The sequence below is a fragment of the Neopsephotus bourkii genome, unplaced genomic scaffold (assembly GCF_033783945.1).
Source record: "Neopsephotus bourkii isolate Nb327-2 ecotype Australia unplaced genomic scaffold, CSIRO-AGI_Nbou_v1 NB_659, whole genome shotgun sequence".
In the NCBI taxonomy this organism is placed as follows: Eukaryota; Metazoa; Chordata; class Aves; order Psittaciformes; family Psittacidae; genus Neopsephotus; species Neopsephotus bourkii.
Window position 1 is genome coordinate 1,822,943 of NW_026901158.1, and position 26,129 is coordinate 1,849,071.

Below are 26,129 nucleotides of genomic sequence, written 5' to 3' on the forward strand. Positions count from 1 at the left end.
TTTTAATAAGACATCAAATTTCACTGCTTCTGAGTGTTACTCTGGTACAGGACAGTACTTCTGTGTTTGTTCTACAGTTGAGCCACTTCTACTGACCTCAAGCGTCTTTGCAGTATTCTGTGTTATCTTCCCATCCAAGCCTAAAAATCCTACTTTAAACATTATGTTATAAGAATGTGACTATGAAATACAAGCAAAGACCATTTTTAAAGATGAAGTACTAATGAATGTTAAGTTTGGGACAGAATTACTGAACAGATGAGGAGATATATATATATAGATATATATATATAGATATATATGAGATTTGATCTTTTAATACAAAATTCCACCAGTAAATCAGCAGCCAGTGATCATGAGATCTTCAGCAAAATCTTCCATTGTATTCAAAAACTCCTGACAAAATGTACATGCTGTAGTTGAAGGCCACCACTCAATCCAAGTGCTGGAGTCCAAAGGGTACTGGAATCTAAGAAGAGATCAGGAAATGATCATTTGCTGCTAAGATTTGGGGAGGAAAACATCAAAAAGGAATAATTACAATATGAAATTACTTGCTTTGTGTTCATAATCCTGCTTTCAATGTACACATCTGAAAATACATTGTGTAACTATTGGTTGAACTAACATGTAAAAAATTAAATCAATTCTATATTATATAAGAATTATTACATACAAACACTTGCCACTTCACAGCACACTTAAAGATTAAATCTCTGTGTATTCTGGTGGTAAATTACTTACTTGAAACTGTAACCAACACTTATCTTCAAGGCTTCTTTTCCCATGATCAAATACTGCTTTCCTGGGCTCAACTCAACATCTGTACAGGTCTTCTTTTTAACAAAGGTTATTTCATTGTTTTTCTGAGCAAAAGCCTGCCCTGGAGTAGAATGTCAAGAATTGAAAAATATCACAGAGAGAATTTCAGCTAACTAACTCGTAAATTAGCCAGAAACCATCAGAATGTTCTACAGTACAGAATAGCCAAGGGATCTGTTTGCCACTAGCTGTATAACAGCAAAATCTGATGTTATAAAACAACCTTCTTGTAAAAGCTTTGAAAAATTAAATCTGAATGGTAAATAAGCCTCATGCACATTAAATGGTTTTATATTAATTCTAAGCACATGTTGGGTGCTCAGAGGAAAACTGAGTGAATATCAGGTTTAGTTCCACAGACCTACGAGCAGCCACCTCTCCCAAGGGTGAGACAGTAAGTGCCCAAGAACACTCTAAAGTCTCTTCTCCCAGAAGCAGAAACATGCCCAACCTACAAAACCTGAGATAAATTCAGGTATGGCATACCCTTGCACACTACCTCACTTTGATCATTGTATATACAGAAAGAGGGGGCATTCTGTGAAATGAATGAGATTTACACAACTGCTCACAACCTTATTAACTGATTATGGAATATGTTCACCTTGTTTTGTCACATAAAAGACATTTCACTGATTACAGGTTGGGACTGTTAACAACAGATCTAATATAGAAAAGCTGTTTAAAACCACCAAAGACTTGACTTCTCAGGGCTCAAAAGAATTCTCAAAGGCTGTATTTAAGAGTGCAGTTTTCTCCTCTCACGAAACAAGCAGGTTTGGCTGCTGATTTTTGTCAGCTGATTCAGTGGTCTCAACCAAACAGCTTTTACTCTAAATAAACTGTTAAATGGATTAAGAACTGCATACTCACCTCTTTTATAGAGATCCAGCAGAGTTGCAGAATACTTTACAAAATAACCCTCTTCACTGCGAGATAAAATGTTCACTTTATAAACTGCAGAACAACACGAAATAAACTTTGTTATTTCTTGTTCTTGCAACATACACTGAATGTCTTACACATGTTCAGATGGAGAATATAATGTCCCTTTACAATACTGATTTCTGGGAAAACAGTGGCTATAGCTATACATTGTAGGCTAAGAAACATTAATGAGTTCTACCCATGCTTTAATCTGATGGAAGCTCAACCCAGGCTCTCATCTGATGCCTGACAAACTTCCTCTGACCCCAAAGCCAGATGCTCACCTTAGAACAGTCCCAAGAAAGAGAAACATGGTGCTTATTAGCAGAACTCATCAGAACAGGCTCACTGTCGTGCTAACCCTGGTTTATGTGACTTCTATTCAGCAGAGGGCATGGGCAACACTTCCTCTTCTCTGCTCCTATGTCACCTTCATACACTCTACACCACAGTCTAGCCTACTGAATTTTAATCATTAAAGACCTATCTGAAACAAAATCTTCTGCAGCAGTAATAAACAAGTAAACATTTCAGTCAGAGCATGTGAAATAAGTAATGACAATTCAAATATTACCATATGCAATATCCTTCTGGCATGCAGCTTCTCTCCTGGTATCAGCGGTTATAGACCGATCTAGTCTGTCTTGTACTTTACTACACTCAGCTACATTGAGAAAGAAAAAAGCCAGTGTTAAGACAATGTGACCACATGCCCTCACATAAAACACCACAAATCTCTCTACCTGTTTGAGATAATCTACTGTAACAGAAACACCAAAATTATGGGATTGCATGCTGCAAAATTAGTATTTAAAATCCAAATAGCCCCCTCAATCACCTGAGCTTAGTCCAGTCAGACATCCATGATCACACTGCACACTTAGGTTTTTTGCTAATGTAAGATTTGTAAAGGACAACAGCTTATGTTCTTGTTATAGGGCTTTTTTCCTTGTGTTTAGTGTGGTTTTGTCCAAAGCACTACACTGCACTTTCTCATCAAATGAAACAGAAAAACACCTTAAAAAAGTTTACCTTCCATGCACTTGCATTCATCTCCTTCACAGAGTCTCACAAGTTTTTCATTTCCATAGGGGTTATAAAATATAGTGCACCTTTTATCTAGAAGATCCAAAAAGAAATAATAAATACCTACAGAAAACCAAAGTCCAAGAATCAGAACTGAAACTTGGTGAGCCATAAGTTACCCAAGCTTAAACTAGCAAAGATTAAAAAGCTGTTGAAGGAGGAAAAATGAGTCTTTAAGGAGGAATAAAAGTTAAACATGAATTTGAAGGCATGGAACACATACCTGGTGCATGATATTCATACACAGTGAATGTGGCAGGATTTAGCATTCCAACCTGGAAAAGCTCACTTATTCGGAACCCAACACAGAGAAAATTATTAGCTGGTACCTATTTGAAAGACACAAATTAAAGAGTTCTAAACAAAACAAAATTATTCCAAAGAGTTAAGGTAGTGCTTACAGTTATAAAAAGGGTAACATACAGAGTCTATCTGCAGAATAACATGTCCATCTTTTATCTCATAATCTGCTATCAACTGATCAACGCCACTTGCAAGCTGTAGGGGAGAAAAACAGAGAAAAGTGTTTTACAACAAGTTTAACTTTTTTAGATGATCTCAAAGGTTTTGCAGTCAGTAGCTTTAACATAATTCTGAGGTGTAAAAAACCCTTATTTTAAGAGTCATCTCTTTATAATGCTCATACTCTCACTTGTTTTTTTCATTTTCTTTTAAGGAAATTATCCTTTCACTCATTACATGAAGGTAAAAAAGGATTAAAGAGCTAACTGTCCTTAAAAGAACACTTGAGTATGTGTATAACATCCTATTTCAATCCTGTAAGTGTAACTCTAATTGCTTTTAACCAAAACATCCATGCTTGTCAATAGGAGCTGGATGAACACCAGCATTACAGTGAAGATTCAATTAAAGCTTAGCCAGCTTACACTTAGGTGTGTATACCAACAGCATTCCCTTTGCAATTAGCAGGTACAGCACCTCCAGGGGTTGCCACACTGCCCTAACAGAGGCAACGACCATTCTCTATCTGCTCCTTTCTAACAACAGAGGTAGCCCAGATGTCAAACTTTAACTACAGGCCTAGCTTCTGACTCAATCAAAAATCCATCTAGACATAAGTAGATTATTCTCATTAGTACTGGAAGTGTTTAGAAGCAATGGGGATATAATGACATCCATCTGCACTGCTACTCTAACAGAAAAAAGATGAACAGCAAATACATCTGTCAAAAGAAGTCCATAAAAGAAAAATGCTCTCTAATACTTACAGTATTTAAGTCATCTGTATTTGCTTCCAATCCACTAACCAAACCTATGTCCATCACAGCATGAGCAGACCCTGACTGCGGCTCTCTCACACCAGGCCTGTACCTAAAATAGATTAAAACTGATATTAAACAAAACTGAAATTAAAAAGAAAACTTCAAATGTAATCCCAGGAAAACCTAAGGAAAATTCTATCAATATTTAGACCACAGCATTGGCTCAGTCACTGGGGAAAGGAAAAAACCCAACCCCCCACCCATCCCCTCAACTGTACTTACTTTGCACAAGCCTCTAAGCGCCCCAGTGGCTCACCTTCTTCTCTTCTGTAACCTTTTCATAGCAAGTAGAGTTAAATAAGTAATTTTATAACCCTTCAGAAGCAGCAGTCTAAAATTCTCATAAAGCATTGTCATAATTGAAAGATAATGATTTAAATTGTTTTGTTGGCTGTTCTTATGGAAACTCATTGCCTATCCACAAACAAGTAACATTACACTTCTTTTATAATTCAGGTGAAATGACAGCTTTAAGGTTTAATGTAATTTAATGTGTGCTTACCTTATTAAACTACTTCATGGCAAAACCTCTGAATGTGATTATACACTCTGTTGTAACTGGACTAGAACTCTCAGTGCCTTGTAGAATTCACTGTAAGATCCCCCATCTTATTTCTTTCCTCTGCTAAAAGTTTGTGTTCCTCACTCCCCCAGCTGCAAGAACTCTTCCATAAATGAGTAAAAATGTACCTAACAAACATATTAAAAATAGATTCTATGCACAGAAAGGCAATATTTTTAAGAAGGGCTAAAAAGGCTCCTGACAATTTCTTTTCTGATTTTGCATTTAGAAAGTGGCAGAATTTATTGGTTTCATTCTTAATTAGAAACACTTTGTTCAAGACAGTGAGAGGCTTTTTCCTCCCTCCCTTGCACTGACCTGAGCAGTAATATTTAAAACCACATTAATCCTTTACCATCATCTCTCTTTGGAACAATCTTCAATTCAAAGTTACATGACTCTTCAGAAGTCCCGATTGTGTTATATACTGTCCTCACCTACAGACATACAAATAAATTAGACAAAACAGAAGCAGTAAACAGTCCTCAAAACCGGCATAAAGCTGTGAACACTTACAATATGAAGAACATAAGACCAGTAAAAACAAGTCTGTGTGGCATGAGGAGGTCTGATGGATGCAAAGCACAGTAAACAAATTACCAGCACAGAAAGAAATGAGGAATTCTTGAGCAAAACCACACCACTCATGTGGTCTTATTTACAGGACTAAAAATATTATGCAAATGACTCCTGGCATTTATGAATATAAACACTAGTTCACAGGAATATGTTCTGTTCAGATGTAAGTTTGATGTTAGAAGAGGTTATGAAAGATACAAAGAAAATATATCATGACAAGAGCTTAATGTTTAGGCACACAAAAAGCATGCCTTTAAATATTGAAGGAAAACAGTTTTTCAGCGACATTGCTCAATGAACTAAGAGTAAACACCAGAATAACAGAGAATTGAGCAATTTCTCAAAGCTGATCACTAATTTAGGTCTTCCCTGTTTAGTTGTCCAAGCAGGACAGTAACAACTGATAAGCATGAAAACTAAGTTGATCATCTGCTAAGATTTATGGAACAGAAACCTTACAAGGAAAAGGAAGAAACTTCACAACTTCTCTCTCATTAGGCATAAGTCATACATAGCTCATAATAAATCTAAAATATAGGTGTAATCACATCCAACACTTCAGTCTAAGGGTAAGGACAACACATGGAAGAGTTTAGGAGAAAGCTCAGTTTCTTATTCAGTGCTGATAGTACAAAGCAGAGATTCCATATAAGAAGCTTGGTTGCATTCTCACATTGACTGTAGCTACGCCAGTACTGCTGCCAGTGCTTACATATATGTCATCATCCAGAGGTACCTAAAGGATGGATGTTAAACACAAAGCTGTAAGTTAAGGATAAAGATAGAAGTATTAGCAACAATTCAGGTCACATAATCTGCTTGTCTTTTCTACATTTGAAATACATACTAGGGTTTTATGCTACAAAGAGATTCTATGAAAACAATACAGAGGAATAAGCAGAGATAATGTAAATGGGTAGTCAAATGCATTAAACTAAACAGATGAGTCCCTAAACATTTGTTATACCAAATCATCACTAGTTTGTTAAAAGAAAAAGCTAATTTAGTAGCAATTTCAACATTCAAATAATTATTTAAGAAGTTAAGAATTCTGCTTTAATTTTGCAAGCGATACCATTTACTCACGGTCATAGTTCTTCCCACAAAGTTATCTTCTGTCAGTTTAAACACAGTGAGTTCTCCATGGTTTTTATATGCTACCTTAACATTCATGTCCAAATTAAGCCGTTTGATAAGAAGTGAATATTCAGTCAAGGCCTCGAGGGCATTAATTGTGTCCTGCCAGAAATCAGTTATAAAGAATTAATTCCAGAAATTAAAAAGAAGTAAAAATGTATTAAAGCCATTTATTTTCTGGCATTTAAGTGATTCTAAATAATGGTCACCAACAGCTTAGCAGTGTCTCAGCAGTACCCTTAACATGGTGGTAACATGTTTAACACCATACTTACAGACATATTTGTGCAATTTAAAGTAATGCAGACATGTCCCAAAAAGGCAGCAAGCAAAGAGCAATAGAACACAGCACTCATCGGCTTCTTCACAGATTTTTTAATAGATTTAAGAAAGGGAGGTTGCATGACTTGAATATTCTAGAGAATACCACTAGTTGATAGGGCACTGGAGATCAGGCAGCTCACACTTGAACTTTATAGTCTATTCATGCACACTAACACAGTTTTTACAATGAAAAAATCATACTTTCTTACACTGTGTTGCATTTTTGTGGAACACAAGGACAATCAAGTCATGAAATGAAATATTCTGTTTTATAAAAACCTTGGGAAAAGTTTTCCTCCTGTGATTCTTTTCATTCAGCAGATCTGAAGTCAGTGGAATCGGCTTGCAAATTACTACTTACAACAGACTTCATGAGAAGAAGTCATATTTCCCAAAGACTATCAATGTGACAGCGTCAGTGTCCCACACAGAGGACACTTGGGTTATGAACATGGTCATTCAATATTACCCTTTTAAGACATGCTGGATTTTGGGACTTGAAGAACAAGAACAAAATATATAAAAGCTCACCTGAGTTGAATAGAATCCTCCACCATATCTTTGTTCTTCAGACAACCATTTGATGACTGGATCAGCATAGTTTTTGTCCCCTCTTAGCAAAGTAGTGAGCAAGGCATATGCTGTGGTTTCAACCATTTGTGCAGTAACAGAGCTGGGAGTGTGCTGGTCTACTGATTTGAGAGTATCCTTCCAAAACCGGTAAATAGGAGGGTCACCTACAACAGTATAACAGGAAGGTTTTAATCTGAAACACAGCTACAGTTCTCTCCACACTACACAAGCTGAAGCTCTGCTTACTTGGGTAAAGGGGAAAAGGAGGAAATCACTGCCTTTAACAGGAGATGAAGATATACTTCTCCTACACTAGTAAGTCTGATGTTTATACTAGAAAATGATGATAAGCAGACCTGATGCAAAACATCCAAATATTGCTCATCCTGACCAGTGACAGAGTGGCCAAACAAATGGAACACAGATTGTCTTTTTTTTTAGCCACTTCCAACTTTCAAATCCTTTCTATTCCAGTAGGAATCACTGCTTGCTGAGAGAACAGCTCAAGTCCCATTCACAAGAGACTACAAATTCCACTCTCAGTCAAGGAAAAGAGGGGGCTCAGAAGGTTGAGGAGGCAAACAAAAGTAATCCACTACAGACACCTGAATACAAGGAAAGGCTATGGATAGAACAAGTGTGGTACAACAGGGAATGAAATAATACTGTTGAAAAGCTGAAAGCAGGACTGAATCTGGCAAAAACACTAGGCCACAAAAGACTGAAATGTCACTTATGCCAAAGCAAGTGTCACTGAAATTCACTCTCCAAGTAGTGCCATCACATTACAGCATTTATCAATACTAAAAGAACAGCTTAAGAGCCAAATACAGTACAGCCTGAGAGAATTTCATTGTACCTATGACAGATGCTTCCTTCTTCAGTGCAGAGAAGGCCGCTCGTGCAGCTTGGTGGTTCAAATCCACAAGAGCTAAAGCGTACGAGGTTATCGCCATAGTGAAAGGGCTCTGAGCAGACTGCACGTTCTTCAGCAAATAATCTCCTGCTTTATTTTTAGCATCGTGGATTTTCTGAAAAGATGAAGAGGCCATAGCTTACAGCTATCAGACTTTGAACAAGTGTTAAATAAAAAATAAAGAAACCGGAATCCCAGAATATGACCACTGGCAGAAATAAAAGTATTACTTACCTGAGTAGGACATATTTGAATTGACTTCACAATTCCAATAACAGAAAATGCTGTGAGATATAAAGATTTCTCTTTAGCTTCTCTAGGTAAGGTACCCTGCAAAATCAAATATGGAAATATAATTAAATAGAAACAACAGTTAATTTCAATAAGTAAAACTTTTTCCACTTTAGGTAAGGAGACAAACAGACATTCCTGTAAGAAATATCAGCTTGGTTTAGCCTGAAAATATATTGACTTTTCTGCAGGTAATAGCTTATTTATAAAAAAAGAAACCAACATATATAAAATTATTGCAAGCCAGGACTATTATATTGTAAAATCAACAATTTATGTTTTTTTAGTATTAACAAGTGGCAAGCAGCAACTTTTAATGGGAAAACAAAGGTTTGCAAGATTGTCTGGAATTGTTGTTCTGGTGAAGCGCAGCCTAAAACATCTTGCATTGCTAAAACACACATTACCTCCTGGGGACTTCAGCTTTTACGGCATACACACAAAAAACGTTTGGGTTTCTTACCTGGAGTTTCACTGGTTGGTAATCTGAAAATTCACTGAATGACCCATCTGGCATTTGACAGTTATCAATCAACCACAGAAGGGAATTACAAACAGAAATCTGATCAAGATTTACATATTGATTAACTTGTCCAAGAATCCTTAGAGCAAAAGCTGTCAACCTGCCAAGGAAATCAAACAGATCGTATTTGTTTTGATCAGCAGATTCTACCACACTCCCAGAAGTTAGACACACGTTTGTGCTGGTTATGATTCAGCTATGTTACACGCTGCCACAGTTCAAAGAAATATTGCAGATGAACTTTAAATTCAACTTAACAAATGAACAATAATCACTAATAATCTATTTTAAAGTAGGATCAATGTCTATGTTTCAGGCTCTGAACTCCTGACATCACCAAAAGATTACTTTTTCCATACAGACAAAACTTAAGGAAGACGTCTTTGAAGAGTGTTCCTTTTTATAAGCGAACTGCATTTGCCACTCTGAAAGGTAAGACAGTGACCATGTATTTTGCCTAATTTTCAAAGGCAGATTCTGTTTCCCCTAAACAGTAGTTCCTCTTTCTTGATAGCCTTTAAAGATCCTATTTGTGTGAACAAGAGGTATGTTTATCTTGTCCTTGCTCACATCCCTGTACTTTGCTTTCCTTCTGCAAACATGGGGTACAAACTTTGCCTGAGCTTGACTTCTGCAAGGACCCAAGATGTTTTGTAGAACTCCAAGCCCAAAGAAGAGGTTTTAGAACTGAGCAAAATCCTGCAAATTATTTAGGGTATGTCTGCTCCTAACTATTGTCCCAGCTTGGTTGTAATGGTGTGAATTATGGACATAAAAAAAAAGAGATTTAGCAAGTTCAGGATAGAATACGCAGATACTATTCAAGCACCATTTAGATCAAGCTCACCTCTCATGCTTACTAGAAATATCAGTGTCTAAAAAATAGTGATAGTATGAAAGCAAAGCAGTGAAACAAGCCTTTTCTCATCAAAAGACCTTTTTAACTCACCATGTGCTAGCTTGCCCATTCTTCCACATGCTGTATGAGAAGTCAGAATTCCTGAATGACAATATGCTCACAATTCCTAAGGGATATATTAGGCAGAAAGTAAGCTATGAGAAGAGGTTTACATCAAAATCTTATTTGCTCACTCAGGCATATTATCTTTCTCACTCAGCAAAGTTTATGCACCTCTACAACTCTGAAGCAAGAGAAGCAACTATATTTTTCTACCTTCTTTCATCTTCCTCCTCATTTGAGTTCTTGAAGTTAAGGTTTCAGGACCCAGTAAATGCCAGTTATTTGACTCTTCCAAGTAGTGAAACACATAAAATACTGGGGCAATACTCATCAACTCTGCTTCTGCACTGCCCTTTGGCAGATTAGCCAGAACACTGAGACCACTAGGACTGAGGACTGTGGCAATTGCTTCACCCATGAAATGCCCTGTGGAAAGAAAAAACCCAAGGTTTATTTAAATGAGAGATCATGAAAGTGAATTGAAGGACAGAATCTGACTGATACTTATAAGCAATCTTTCTATAGGAAGTATTCAAAATTCTGCACAAAAGATGCTTATGCTTTGTCAAACATGTTCTCAAAAGAACCTAGGAATAAATTCAGATAAATTTAAACAAAGGAATATAAATAGGAGAAAAAGAACATACATACATGAAGTACATATGCAACAGGATACAGGTTTCAATTCCATTTACCTTTTACACTGACACTTCTATCAATTTTTGTTTTGGGGACCAGGTTTAGTGGGATTTTGTATCGAAATTCTTGTCGTCTCTTGATTGAGCCTAGAATTGAAATTGTAGGTATGTCAAACTGCACAGTCTAAACCAGTAGATGATGCAGCCATAATGGCCAGATTTTAGGGTTACAACTGAGTGCAAACACTTCAATCTTTCTTTTGCTTTTTTTGCTAATTAAAAAACAAATAACAAACCAAACCAAAAACCAACTGATCTGGACCTAAACTTTGTGATTTCAGATTCATTTCTGGTTAATGAGGACATATTCTATTTCCATTAAGAAAGCACCTGCTAACTGGTTTCCAAGCACACTGAGAAAAGCTTAATGGTCTATCACAGTAAAAGATACATATAAAGGTTCCTTTAAGAAATGAATCAAGTATGTTTTTGAAAGACTGGCTGTTTTGAGATAGATCTGTTAGTCAATGAAAAGACAGGAAGTCCTTAGAAGGGACATATGGAGAGGATTTCAGGACAGAGAAATGCCAATTTTTTCACATTACAGAAAACTTGGTCATCATGAATCAAACCCCATGAACAGATACACAAAGTAAAGACATATGTGATCAATTCTCTTACCATAAACACCCTGTGGGTCCAAAGTGAAACCTGAATGAAGTTCTTTCTTAACACCTTCTGGCTGAAATCATTCAGGGGAAAGAAGTAGAAAGTGAAAACGCTGGTACTTAATTAAATATGTTAGCTGAAACAACTGTTTAAAACTCCTCTGTAGTCGAGTTTTATGTTACCGTTCTGTGTCTATTCTATGTACATTTAAGCTCATGTTCCATCTCCCAAAATTACTGAGAAAATTTAGCAAAAGATATAAATAAAATCTTAGGAAAGTATAACATTACAAAAATGTGTCTTTCAATGAAGCATGCTTAAGCACTTGAAAACACAAAACAAATCATTTAGAACACAGTATTTTCCCTGCTTACTAAGTTATAATCTATTTATAATCTGACAATTCTTATAATCAAAGTTTAAAAATGTGTATACTCAAACACTGTCATGCATTTTTCCACTGCATACATCTCAGCAAATTCAATATAATATTGTTGATTCTGATAATATTAAAATAAAATCAATATTTACATACCGATTTAAGACATTTTTATTTCTTGTGACTAAATCAATATGAAATTCAAAACCACTACAAACATTGTTTTTTTCCTTACCATTACACGTAAAGTTTTAACCACAATTTCACTGTTCCTGGCTGTCAGCAACGTAAAGTTGATAGTGTGAAGACCTAATTCCAAAGGAAGTATTCTGAATGTAACTGGGGATGAAGAACCACCATCTAGATTCTTAAGGTTACAACCATGCATTCTCAATCCAGTAGGTGCAGAATCTCCAAAGGAGCAGATTCCATTTCCAGCTGATATTTTAACACAGAACTGAAATGTTTAAAGATTTTAAATGTTTCACCTCTGTGACAGGTACAACACCAGAGAAATATTAAAGCCACTAAATACTATAATGAGCATTCTGTCAGTACTTTTCTGTTTACAGTGAGCAAGTGTTGCTACCTTTACAATTCCTATTACTTGCACTAGAGACACACTAACAAATGTTCATTAGGAACACCAGGGAACCCATACACAAGGCCTCAGGCACACACCTGCTTCATGCAGACACCTCTGCACACCTTCCTCAATTTTTTTTCAGTATTAATTTTGCACTTCTGTTTCATGTATTTCCTTTAAAATAGTCCTTTTTACATTGAATCCCCAGCCAATGTAATCTGCAAGCTCTGGAGCAGGTTATTCAAAAAACCCATCACTCTTTGACACTGTGACCAAACAATTGGAATAGAAAAAAACCAAAGTATTTTAATTTTCCTGAGGCAAAGCTGTAAGACAAGAGCATGACAACATTGTAATCCGTGAAGTAGCTGGAAATAAAACTACTAATGATTAGGTTTCACTGTTACACAGTTACATAAAGCACACATAACACTAACTGAAGGAGTAGAGAAATCCAATCCAAGGATCTGTTTATACTGGATACTCCCAGGGGAAATGAGGTTTCAGTTTATTATGTTACTCTTTTTGTAGAGCTCATTAAGACCACAAATTACCTTAATTGCAGAATCTCTGTGGTTATAAACTGATCCTTTTAACTCAATTTGCTCTCCTCGCACCACAGAATAAGGAACATAAACACTCAGGAAGATATCTTTTACCACTTGCACTTCCAGGGGTGCAGCAACACATATACCTAAGAAAATTAAAAACATAAATGCAAGTTATGTGACCCATCTTTGTGATAAACAAGTTTGAAAAGGTCTTCCCATACTTGTCACCTTTACTGGTGACTTACTTTTCAATATGTACTATGAAATTGTCCAAGCCTTTAACAAGTGACCAGGCTCTTGCTTCCTGCTCCAATTTGCTGTCTCCCACTTCTCACACATACTGGCTGACATGCCAGTTCTTTGGGCTTCTTCTCCTTTTTTTCTCAAAGTGAAAAATTTACTATTTGTGCTACCACATATGTTGGAAAATTTGTTTCTTTTTCCCCTCAAGTCCCTGAGCTATTGAGAGCAGGACACGTTAAAGTTGCACCAGTCACTCACTATTTGTTCTCATATTCCTTAGTCATTTATTATGGGTGACTGTTGAGCACAATTATAGGTTTTGTTTTCCCAGCCACTTACACGCATAACAAGAAACAAAGTCATTTCCTTTCTCTAAAATACATGTTTTGATTCTTTCCTTGCCTGTTTATCAACCAGAAAATGAACATTTTAGAATATATATGTCAACTACAGTGAGATGTTCTGCAAACTCCAAATGGAAAAACACCCTAATTTCTTAGCTACAGTCTACTTTGATGCAGTACTTACCTTTATCAGAAATGCCAACACCTTGTACTTCCCAGGTAGTTAGTGAATCAGGCAAGGTGACAGAAAGAGTCTTTGACCTGTGTTCAGAAGCATTAGCACACTTTCACTATATCAATAGCCACCTGCTAACACCTAACTAAAGCATACAGTATACCCAGAGCAATTCCTCCATCTGAGAAACACTTAGGCCAGACAAGATACCAGGGCATACGACTTGCAGATTTTTCTTTGAATAAACTTGGTTTTAGCTGACTTGACAGAAGCTGGTGTTTAAGCAAGGTTGAAAGTGAAAGGAAAAGGGACTCAACAATCTGGGCACCAGCCAGCACATCCTGCACAGAGGGAAACTGGCAGGAAGAGTTTGTGTAAAACTGTGTTTTAGCACACATCTTAGGTAAAACTAAGGTTCCTTAGCTTACCTTAAGTTTAGCATGTTCTTCCTATAAAAATGATTACTAAGTCAAGTGTTGATAATAGATTTGAGAAGAGTAGTACCTTGAGGAAACTTGGTGGACTTCCCATAACCAGCTTTCAGGAAAGTAGCTACGAACTTCTGCCTCATCCAGTTCCAAGAAAGTCTCAAAATCTGAAGCACATACATAAAGCAAGTAAAAAACCCTAAGCAAAACACCTGCCAATGACCAAAAGCTTCAAAATAATTTATTTTTCTCCTGTGAGAACAAGAAATAACTGTAACTTATTTACCTTAGGTTACTCCTGATACTAGAAAAAAAATGTATCTGAATACCCTAAAAGTGTGTGTTAATTGCACCTCATCTATTTACCCACAGAGATACCTGTCCAGACAGATTAACTTGTTATCAAGCAATTACAGGGAGACAATGGGAGACAAGAAATTTCACAGCGCCACGGATCTTTCCTGGGTTGTTACTCATTGGCTAGTGTGGGCATCGGTAAAAATTTTGTATGAAAGTTGCCTTCACAGCCAAGGATGCTTTCTTACAGCACTTCCACTTGTTTTAAAAGAGGATGAATAGAATACAGCTCTTAACAGACTACAGAACTTCCCTCCAGTCCTCTTCAGAAGTATATACGCAAGTTCCTTGGAGACTGGTAATATGCTTTCTGGAATAACTCTGACAGGTAATAGTGACTGGTTCATACATTAACAGAGCTGTCAACTCTGTATTTACCCATTTCTGCTCAAAGTGGTTCACTACATGTCCACAGGACAGCTAAAGCTCTTGTACTTACGCATTCTGGCCAGTATCAGAAGCTTATTAGGCTCTTCATCCCGCAGCCTGTTTGCAAATTCACAGCAATCTTTGAATGCAGAGATGCACTTCTGGTTACTCCGAATTCGCTGAGCTCTGTCACTGCAGGTCTCAGTGACTGGATAGGCTCTGACTCCAGCCATGCAGCACTTCCGGATTTCTGGATGTCCATATTTGGATACTGAAATAAGAATAAAATAAGTCTCCTCTGTGAGATGAAGTTTTTATTCCCAAATACATCTTAACTCATTATACTAAAGGTATTTTTCAAAACTGAAGAATTTCAGCGAAGGCCAAATTTGAGGATGAAGTTAAGCTTGCCATTTTTTAAAAACCAGTGACATACATTTAATCACTACTATTCTGAATTTAAAATATAAAGTAGATAAGAAGAGTTGTATTACATTTTAAGATTTAAGAGTCACAGGTTCTTCTGGTAAGAGTTGGTCCCTGGTACGTGGTCACTGGGAAAAGTTGCTACAAGTTGTACTGTGAGCTCTCAGGCTACCTCTGTCCAGAAAAAGAAGACCTTAAACATTTGCTGTGTTTTCAATGTATACTTAAATCTGCTTACTTCAAATTCAGTATATGGGTCAGAGGCTTTACAAACTGGGTCCTCTCTAAGGTCATCTTCCATATTTGTCAGTCCCTCTCAACTACAATACATTAATAACAATAATTACAAGTCATAAGCAAACACTCAAATTCTTGATTTCTAATGGATGTGATTTTTTATTCATAATTATATACTTTAAAATATTTTTTCCAACACCTTCTTTGAGTATCTTCTCCTTGAAGTCAGACCGTTTGGTTCTTAAAACTTCATTGCAAGTGTCATCTGTTCAAAAAACAAGCAAACATGTACAAGACATGACCTTCTTGTAACAGCAGAGTCCACTTCAAAATAATTCCATAAAATCACATGCCAAATTTGGGAGACTTTCTGTTTACTATTTTAATTAAATAAAAGTACTTTCATTCCAATTAAAGTAACTGATTCACAAGTCATAATGTTTTCCGCCCTCACGAATCATTAGTATATGCATTCCCTATTAATTTAATTTTCAACAGGATAACCGAGAGTCACAATAGAGTATCTCAGAACAGGACTCCACAATTTAATGCTTAAAACAAAGCGATATACCTGCTTCATTTGAATCTTCAGCATTTGTATTGGTTAAAAATGTAAGCCCAGCCATTCGGAAGACATCAACATTGTTCCGTCCTCCTCCAGCACCACACCCAAGGTCACTCTTTTCCAACTGTAGCATTATCTGAGGGAAAAAACACATCAGCAGCTAACTAAAACATGGAATATATTGTATGACGAATGAGTTAGACTTGCAGAAAGGCCAATTCAGTCTGGCAGACCTGCTCTCGAAACACTGGAGAATACTACTTAGCAGTATTTGAGCTAATTCAAGCACTGAAAAACCCATTAACCCCCAATAATAGCATTTTCCTTACCGTTCTAACAGTATGCCTTAAAAATATAACCTGAAGAGATTATAGGAAGAATTTAGGAGAGTGTAGTCTCCAAGCCTCCTTGATCAAGGAGCTCTCTAACACTGCAACGTGGTTTTGGCCAAGTATGCAGGGTTCCAATGAGACAGGTCAGATCTGTCTTGAAAACTGCAATTTATTTTTAATAGGAATCAAAATATTGTAAATTAATTCTGTTTATAACTTTGCACTGTTTAAACCAACAACTTTTATTCTGGAGTGAATTGCTTTTCCACCTATTTTCAGGCTTTCTGAATGCATAACATGATAGCTATCAGAATGAGCATGAAACAAAGAGCAGCTTTTCTTTTTCGGCTACTACTTAACTTTTTCCATTGCTCTCTTTCCTCTTCCTGTGACTCCATATATTGCCTTGTCAACAGATGACAAAGCAACAAAGGAATTGAATTGTGTTTTCATATTAAGCGATACAACTTCTGCTGGATTCAGGATCTCTTTGCTTGACTGCAGCTTGATCTAGAAATTTAAAACAAATATTTGTAATTTAAAAGCACGTTGTTCCAAAACAGATCCATCTGAAGGCAGACACTTCAATAAATCAAGGAACTGTTACAGAACTTTTGCAAATCCAAGTTCAAATCTAACCATAAAATGAATGCACACCCACAAGTTTTAGTGCCTATTTTGCTACTCACATCAAGACTATTCCCACATTTCTGTTCCACATTCAGCCAAACTGAATCAGCTACTAACTCAGCAGTTTGTTCTCCCATGACTATGTAGTAAACAATAAGACGTGCTGAAGGAACCATTTCTTGGGTTATCTGAAAAGTCAAATGTTCATACTCCAAATCCTTAATTCTTTTCTGAGTTCCAAAGTTTACTATCTTCCCTTTTGATGTGATCTGTAACAGAAAAAATATGGAGAATAAAAAGGTCAATTTTATATTTAAAATGGTTCTTCCATGTAACAACAATCTGCAATCAGATATAATACAACACACATAAAAATGCATCTGGGACCAGTGGGCCTAGTTCAAGGGAAGGTAACTCTCCGTCATCCCCTAAGAAATACTGCCTCTGCACATCTCTCTCTTCCCCTGTATTTCAGCTCCCGAATCAGCTCTTGAGGTTGGGACTACTTACTCTCAATCCCACTATATGTCAGATGAGAATTCAAAGCAATGGAAACTTCATGGAAATTTAAACATGAGACTTAATTTTCTGCTTTAAGACTGGCAGACTGTACAGGGAAGGAGCAGTTGTCTAAGCTGCATATATTCTATGGTGAGGATACTTCTGACTGCTGAGGTTCTTCATCCACCACCACATATTAAATCACAATTCACCATTTTATGTGGAAACATACGTTACTTACCAAATAGCTGTAGTGCTGTATTCTATGACTATATTGACTATGTGGATATACATTAATATTTATTACATCCCCTACTTCTAGCGTTTTGTGGTTGGAAGCCCAGTCAATATATAGATAACTCCGACTTAATGATGAATAAGCTTTTGCTTCATAGGTTTTACTTGCTTGGTTTTCATCTGAAAGATGTGCATCTGCAGTTTTTACCTGAAAAAATAATAAGATGTCTGGAAATGTTTTTAGTATAAAAACCCCCATGTGTCCTGACTTCTGAATAGCTTAAGTACAGAATTATACTTAACAAATAGTTACAATATTAAAAGCATTCTGCAACATTTTTTAAAGCAATTAATAAAAACCAACTGAAGATTCATATTTGCATTAATAAAATAATCCATAAATATCAAGTCAGACATAAAATGTTAGCTTAGAAGCAGATATACACATAAATAGAGCAGAAAAGGTTAATCATATGTCTCCCTACATAGTGAGGGAAGCACTCTCAGAGATTTTGCACAACAAATCTAAATTGAAATATTAAATAATCACTTAATTATTATGAAAAAGACATGTGACAAATTAGGGTATTCTGTTTCAGAATAATTTAATAAATACTTCAATAGGTAAGTAATGTTGCACTTGCATTTCATAACTGATTATTCATAATAGTCTCTAAGTTTATAAATTCTTGCTAGTGTAAAATCTCCCCATTTGTGTTGCACATTCACAAAAGTACAGAATTAAACCCTCAAATAAATGAATTAATGATTTAACTCACTTGAAACTCTAATACTTTGCTATCAGATGGGATATTGACAACAAACAAAGCAGTTCCATCATTCAAGCTTGTTCTCCTTCTCCCAGATTCTGAGCCCTCTGGTATCAACTCAGTCTCACCCATTTGCTCACTAATGGATTTTGCAGTGACAGTTACAGGCACTTTCCCAACAGAGTTATCTGCTGTATCTTTCACCTGCACCTGTTCACCAGAAAACAGAGCATTCCTTATATCAGTGGTGGCATTTTGCAAGGAGAAAACTTTCAAGCTGCTAAGCTTCTTCTACAATAGCAAGTTAAAAAGATGTAAAAGATTAATGGAAATTAATGTTAAGAACTACAGAAACATACAAAAAAGTATGAATAAGGCTTCTGCATTATGGGGTTTATGGTGTAATGTGCAACAATTCTGCTTATGTTAACTAACCTTAATGAAGAATGGAAGTCCAGGCTTCACAAAGAGAGGAGTAGCCACCAAACTCAGTTTGTAAGGAGACACAGCAAATCTGACTCCAGAAAATTCTGCTTCACCGCTGAGGCCACCTAACAAAATATTATGCCCTTTTCAGTAACCACAGCCTCTGTTTTCCCCACTTGCCTTCAAAGGTCAGCACAACCTGTCCATTACAGTGAAGTCCTTTCCTCTAAAGAGTGAGCCCCTCACATTGCAATGAAACTAACAGCAGAAAAACAGTACCATTTAATCCCTAACATTGTTACAGTGACAGATGGGCTGTTCTTTCTGGGTTTTGGAAGAAGGAATTCTGAACACTAAGGAAAGTCTGACCCTGGGAAAGTTATCCATATCATTTTCTTTTCTAGCTCTGTTTACATTTGTAGAGATGTTACCAAGAAAAAAAATCAGTTATAAAGCAGCTTACCTGCAGACTCCAACACTGATGCCACAATATATAAATATGACCCATCCAATTCTTCTAGACTGTGAATCCCTATAAAACTCACTGCTTTCTTACAGTTAAAATTGATCTCAGCAATGCCATTTTCAATCTGGAAATTAAATAATTCATTGATTTATAGTCAGTAATTTTGAAATGACATAGATACAGAATATACAAATCCTAACTTCAACATGTTTCTGTTCATTGACTATTTTCAGAGAAAATCAAAGGTGGAGATGTTTTAATGAAGAAGAATTCTTTATTCCCTAAAATGATTGATAATTAATCAACCATTTGGCACGTATTGCAAAGTCTGCATGCAGACCCAACAAGAGGTTGGAGTAACACAGAGAAAGCTTCACTACGTGAGGAACGATAATGTGTTTTGTCATTCTTCAATGCCTAAATCAAAAAGGCCAGACTGAATAATGGAGGGATAAGTGGTGGTGAAGTCTCCATAATATATCAATATAATTTTGATCTGTTTGGCTCCATTAGATTTCTTTCATTTATTATGAAATAATACAGATTTTTTCCTACAAAATACTCTGAGAGCATAAAAGTGATTTCATAGACATTTCAACCACACAGCTTGCACAAGTGAGTAATTAAACAAGACTGAAATTACACTGTCTCAGATGCTGTCTCTGAGGTTCATTCTGAAGTGCATTTCTGTGACCCCAACAACAGCATTACATAAAGTTCACACAGAATAGCTATTGATGTAAACCAGGAGCTTGGAGCCATTCTCATAAAATTTAATAGGAAAACTTTGATGGAATTAGATCAGTCCTGAACTAAGCACATGAAATCTACGCAAACCAGACTTCCTTCTTCTTACCGTAGTTACATGCATGGCACGAGGCATCATTCTTTTTCCAGTTTCTTCAATTATTCCAAACCGAAGAAAAACATCAGCACTTGTAAGCTTTTTATTATAAAAATAGCTGAGAACAAAACAACAGAAATGCTTTTAGCTTACTTTAATGGCTGCAACAAAGCATTTGTTTTTGAAGAAGAGCAATACTCTAGGCAAGAGACAGAAAACAAATGTCTGCTTAGCTTTAAAAGTGTCTGTTGAAAAATAATTGCTCTAAGAATTTTAGAAGGGGCCCCTGAGCTCTTTTACAGAGCAGAAAGGATTGTGATGACAGGACTTCTTGACAAAGTAAAAGAGAAGACCTCTGGGCACAGCTGAACCACTCTTCAGGTAAAAGAGACATACACACATGTTTAGAAATCAAAGCCCAATTTCCTTACCTGGCTTTCACAAGAATCCTGAAGTTCTCAAATTTATCAGAACTAATGAAGTTACTTTCTGGCTCTATGACGATGGAAAAGCTTGGCATTGCTGAAAATTGGGTAGAAAAGAAAGCCACTTAGCTGTGGTTTTATACATAAAGCCAGAAGCACTCAGAAAGACATTTTTGTACAGCCATCAAACAATCACATCAATTTAAAGTGATCTGAATTATAAATACATCTGTGAGCTTATCCACAATGAAGCCCAAGTTCTAAAGGCCTAAGTTATCTGCAGTTGCCCTGGTCTACATCCTACATCACTGCAAATACATTGAGATGATACAGCACACTAAAGAATATCTCTCTTTAGAGACAGGTTGTATTAAGGCAGCCTTACACCAGTATGACTGCTTAGCTTGAACTGACGCTATCACTTGACATGGGCAAACCTTACCATATTCCTTAACTTCAAATTTTGCAACGGCAGACGTTACAAAATCCTTCTTATACTTGGCTTCAATCTTCCAAATTCCATACCTACAAAATGAAAATAAACATTTTTTTAGATTAAAATTAATGTCTAAGACAAAAATAATATTACTACTTAACAATATTTCATGTTAATAGTTATTTAGATATGAAGATTCTGCACCAAGTTTTTGCATATGTTCAGTGCCTACTTTGAGAAAATTCTGCTCTGCTATTTTTATAATTCTTTGAAATTTACTTTAAAGCATTGAAAGAAATTGGAAAAGAATATGCCATTATTTAGGACTATCGTCAGAACATTTTGATTACAAGCAGAGACACATTTTGAAGACTATAAATATAACCAGGGTCACTGAGACACTATTTGCTAGCTTCTTTCACTTGCCAATTACCACTCCTGAGGCCAAACAAATGCATGCTTGTGGCTACAAGTAAGTTTCGATGTAGTGAGCAGGATTAGTATGTATCACGTACCTGATGTACCATAATTTGGATGATTATTCTTTGCTTCTAGAAGCACTCAAGAGGCATTTGCTTCATTTCAAATTGCTTTACTTAAACCCACAGAACTTCAGTGGGCAGAGGATATCTGAATGTGTTTATCTCCCCTAACTTAACATTCAACCTGATTCTGTTTGCCTTAATTCATATACTACATCCATTTAATCTCTGCCAGTTTTGTGTCATAGCGAAGTTTGCTCAATGTAAGTGAAAAATGCAGTCTTTTTCCCTGATAACAAAATCAAGGCAAGAGGGTATGACTAATTATCAGTTCTTTGGTTATATATATGTATTTGAAAAAGCTGAGAGTAAGCTTCCCACTTGGCTTTGGAAATCAACTGGAAAGGAGAATACTTAGTCATATTTGGTTCCTTATTTATAACATGGTCACACACTATGTGAAATGTCAGAAATATCCAAGTTTCACGTCATGCACACTCTGTATCAAGCAAAAGAGGCTGTCAGTCTTTCAGAAAAGGCTGTTAATAATTCTCCAAAAGCATTAAGTAAATGTACTTAGGATTAGGAGGAATCTTGAAGTCAGGAAAAGAAACTATTCCAGTAAAATCTTCTTCTTCTATAATATCCACTTTTACTCCTTCAGGGTCCTTTAAAGAGTAACAGGAAAGAATCAGCAATTACCATTCTTATCAAAGGGGAAAAGCTTCATTCTGTGATTTCAGGGAGAGCCTGAAAAGGTTGTAATTTTTCTAAGAGTTTTGCCCACTTCACAGCATGAAAACACAAATGTTTTTAGGAAGAACTCAGACTGAAATTCTGGTAAAACATTTTACTGTGGTTCCAACAATTAAAAGCTGTTACTAAAAAAATGCTTAAAATTGCTAAAAAGTTAATGTAATAACAAGCCTATTGTTAAAGGCTAAAAAAATACAGTATACTGATTATTTTATATCTTAAATGAAATAAAGCACAGTATGAAAACCATATATTACTAGAATTCCCTCAAAAATCTTTTCCCCAGAAAATTCTTTTTTTTTTTTTCCATTCTGTAACAACCTCAGATCTGGGACTTGAAAACTTCTATCCAACTGTGCAAAGTCAAGTTTTAACTCTTTTAAAATAAAACTGGCTACCTGCAAAACCACCTAATAGTTATATTGCAATACTGGTTTGCCATCTAACTACATCTTCAGAATATTGATATTAAATTCAGTTACAACTTACCACAAAAGTTAGGACAGTTTCTCGCCGAGCTGGCTGCAGTTCTTCATTCAGAGAGTAAACCCTGACTTTCACTGTAAGAATTATTACAATAAATCTCAAAGTCATACTATTACAGTGATGAAAAAAAGAAACAAAAACCTCAAACCTCAATCTTTCACCCATACTAATTAAGTTTATAATATTTATAGAATGCTCTTACATTTTGTTAATATGGTGTCCAAACAGTTTCTGTTCATGCTAGCAAGAAGAGACCCTGCACCACTCCTCTTTCACATTTAATCACTGCAGTGCAATATAATTTTTTACCATCACAATCTTAGCACATCACTTTGGTAAGAAAAGAGCTCAATCTCCATGAAACAAATGATTCTGTCATTATTTTTCTATAAATATTTTTAACATATTCCCAGGAAAATCTTTCAGACTTTGTGCCATTGGTTAGTCATTTATGGTGCAGAGAGTAAGGGCTGAGAGGATACTGGGAGAACTGGGCCATTTCTACAGTATGATCAAATGGTTTAAAATATTACTCTGCTGATTAAAAAATTAAATAGCAGCTGATGGCAACACAACATAACCAAGAACCTACAGAACATTTAAATCCTAATTCCTTGGCAAAGTCAACAGACTTTAAGAAATGAAGTAACAGCCAAGAGAAATAAGCATTATTTACCTGACTGATCAGGAGTATAAACTGGTTTGTCTGTATGAATAAAAAGAAATCCATTCTCATAGGAAACAGGAATTTTTTTTGATCTTGTAAAATGTGGAGAAACAGCTTCCAAATACATATAATTGACCGAATTCTCTGTCCTTGGCAAATCTGTTGGTTGAAGCTGGGGGAGATGAAATAAAGATTTTAAAAGAATATTTACATATTTTTCAAGTATTTTTTCCTGTAGAATTTCTTGTTGAGAAGAGTTATCTGAATAGCAGTTACTATTTTGCTCTTTGTTATCATTGAATAAAATTATCAACATTCACAGGGGTTTATTCTTGGTTATATCACAGATGATGATCTGAAGTACAAACAAGTATTTTGAAATTTACCATTTTATTTATGTCCAGAACTAAAACAACAAAGTGCAGAGCCCAGTTACGAAGTTATGAGAATATAAATTACCAGATGTGCACACACGATGCATCTCAGCCACAATACAGTTACGGTTGGCAGTTTGGTGAAATACCTATTTTGGCTGAAAACTGGGTGAGAAGCACCTCCTGGGAGCCATCACCCCAAGTAAAACCTTCTTGATCGTCAGCTTTCAAGCTTTCTGCACTCTTGGCTTCAAACAAATGTTACGTTAAAATCTGGGCCCCTTTGGAGCTTTTTACTGACAGTCAAGTTTTGAACTTGGGTTTAGTCACCACTGTGGCTTACTCTGAACATTCAGTTGACATATCTTGTAAACATTCAACACTTCTCCATTCTCACCCTTTTAACTTTTATGTAACTATGATAACAGTTCTAAAATAGTTTGATTATATGTTTAACTTTGGTTACATTCCTTTACACTAGTTCTATCCAATATAAATTTCAATTTCAGACAAACTAAAATGAAATTATGTACATATGGCAAACTGAGATATCAGGGCTTTCCTTTGCAAATTAAACAACTGAAAACTTACTAGAATCACTTATAACTGTGAAAATAAAAACACTGCAAGAAAAGTCTGAATTCCTTACTGTTAAAGTTACAGCAGCTTGGAATTTGTTGGCTGGAGTTAAAGAAACATGGCCAGAAGAATAAACAGCAAGTTTATCTGGAAAGCTTTTTATGGCAATATTGACCGGAAATTCTTTTTCATAACCAAAAGCTTGAACTACAACTTTCTCAGATGCCCCAGCTCGGAAGATCTTTGGTGCTGTAAGGACATACCTGCATATGGAATAGAAACCAATTAAAAAAGAGTAATGGATTTCTTACTTCTGTTTGTAATTCACTTATGTACACATTGGTAAAGCAATCAGGTTAAGTTATTATGAGACATTACTTAAAAACAGCAGAGCCCCAGCCAAAATAATTGTTATGAAAACTGCAATGTAACATTAATAAATAACAGCTTAGCTAGAATAATATTTATGGATTTGATTCTGCAAACGCACAAAAGCATGTCTGCTAAAAGCTATTTTCATGGAAATAATTACTCCTTTTGCCAAATTAAACCCTGAAGCACTAATCTTCCAAACAGTACACTTGTATAGCTTTCCCATTAGTAAAGTTCTTACTGAAATGAATGGGGAACTTACAGTAAAGATAAATGTGACTAAATACTTTCAGGACTGCTTTAATTTCCTCGGTGCTTTATAAACTGAAGTGTGCATCATTCCACAAAAGTACAAGCCAGGTTTTAGTACCTTAACACATAATGCATCTAAAATAATATGAAGTGCATCTTCTTCTGAAATGCCAAAAGCACTTGGGTTGGCTGCTGTCTATATACCACTGTTAGCAGGTAAGAATCAAAAAAGTATTGCCAAGTTCAATTGTAAATTACACATTTAGGTAAGAGCTTTCATCAAACCTGTAGCAAAGTGCCTTCAGGCACTACAGAAAAGCTAAAGAGCACCAGCTTTATTGCTTAAGTTTTTTGCATGTTTACCTTGTAGCAGGTAATGACTCTACCTCTTTCTTTGGCAGCAAATACAGTAATTCCAGAAGCATCAGCCCTTTTTCTACCATGCACACTAGTGAAAATTTTGCTTGTGAAAATGCATCAATTTGGAAAGTGCCTTTTGTACTGGCTGTACTTAAAATTCTCTATTTACCTAAAATAGCAGACAACAACCAAGTAACATTTCCTAGTAAGTTCTGTATTTGCTTTACTTACGTTTTCTCTTGGCTTAAAGTTGTTCCAGAAAACAGCAAAACAAAAAAATATATTAAGACCATCATAGTGTCTATGGCAGCAAACCATAGACGCTAGTGATTCTGGACTGAACTGTGTTTGGCTTCTGCTCTGGATCAACAGAAATGCCACCAATGTGTTTCACTCACAGTTAATAATTAATTGCAGATCATGGTTTACTGAATGTCATCGCCTTCTGCCAAGCCAGAACAGCTAAACCTAGGATTTCAACTTCTGAATCTGTTCAGAGCAATCCTGTGTCAACCCTATCTCTCTCTGTTTGATACATAACTTACAAGAAATAATTTTCAGAAGTATAAAAAAAAAACCAAAACGCAACAAACAAAAAATTAGATTTTGTTAGTCCTTTAGGAAACAATTTTATTTAAAACAAAGTGACTTAAAGTTTGCATCTGAAGGAAAAAAAGGGCATTTTAATTGTATCAAACACGACGTGCTGTTAAATTTAGACCACAAGATTCAAGTTTTTACTTGCCAATTTCTTTTAGCCACTTGTAATCCTCGTTACTCCAG

The 26,129-nt window shown here is 35.9% G+C and overlaps 1 protein-coding gene across 1 annotated transcript; it reads right to left on the reverse strand.

The window, feature by feature from the left end:
* Positions 1 to 247: 247 nt before the first annotated feature.
* C5 (complement C5) lies at positions 248 to 25,723 on the reverse strand. Its single transcript, XM_061352482.1, has 41 exons — positions 25,578 to 25,723; positions 24,433 to 24,625; positions 23,419 to 23,581; positions 22,746 to 22,816; positions 22,077 to 22,168; positions 21,025 to 21,107; positions 20,589 to 20,679; positions 20,170 to 20,275; positions 19,311 to 19,437; positions 18,857 to 18,972; positions 18,431 to 18,631; positions 17,656 to 17,859; positions 16,973 to 17,182; positions 16,644 to 16,793; positions 15,958 to 16,087; positions 15,586 to 15,651; positions 14,794 to 14,994; positions 14,074 to 14,164; positions 13,579 to 13,655; positions 12,811 to 12,950; positions 11,906 to 12,127; positions 11,304 to 11,364; positions 10,680 to 10,769; positions 10,198 to 10,410; positions 9,973 to 10,048; positions 8,964 to 9,123; positions 8,444 to 8,539; positions 8,153 to 8,324; positions 7,252 to 7,457; positions 6,346 to 6,498; positions 5,933 to 5,995; positions 5,036 to 5,117; positions 4,341 to 4,392; positions 4,065 to 4,167; positions 3,259 to 3,333; positions 3,059 to 3,164; positions 2,782 to 2,868; positions 2,324 to 2,413; positions 1,696 to 1,779; positions 745 to 883; positions 248 to 469 (listed from the first exon to the last, which is right to left on the reverse strand). The coding sequence occupies exons 1-41, from the start codon at positions 25,640 to 25,642 to the stop codon at positions 340 to 342; spliced, it is 5,037 nt and encodes a 1,678-aa protein (XP_061208466.1). The 5' UTR covers positions 25,643 to 25,723; the 3' UTR covers positions 248 to 339.
* Positions 25,724 to 26,129: the final 406 nt, after the last annotated feature.

What these genes read in the sequence shown, in the direction of transcription:
- C5 (XM_061352482.1), bottom strand. Translation starts at nt 25,642, where the DNA reads ATGATGGTCTTAATATATTTTTTTGTTTTGCTGTTTTCTGGAACAACT. An exon ending in ATACAGATGACTTAAATACT is followed by an intron (nt 3,334 to 4,064) that starts GTAAGTATTAGA and finishes TCTCCCCTACAG; the next exon opens with CTTGCAAGTGGCGTTGATCA. An exon ending in TTATTCTGCAGATAGACTCT is followed by an intron (nt 3,165 to 3,258) that starts GTATGTTACCCT and finishes TCTTTCAAATAG; the next exon opens with GTACCAGCTAATAATTTTCT.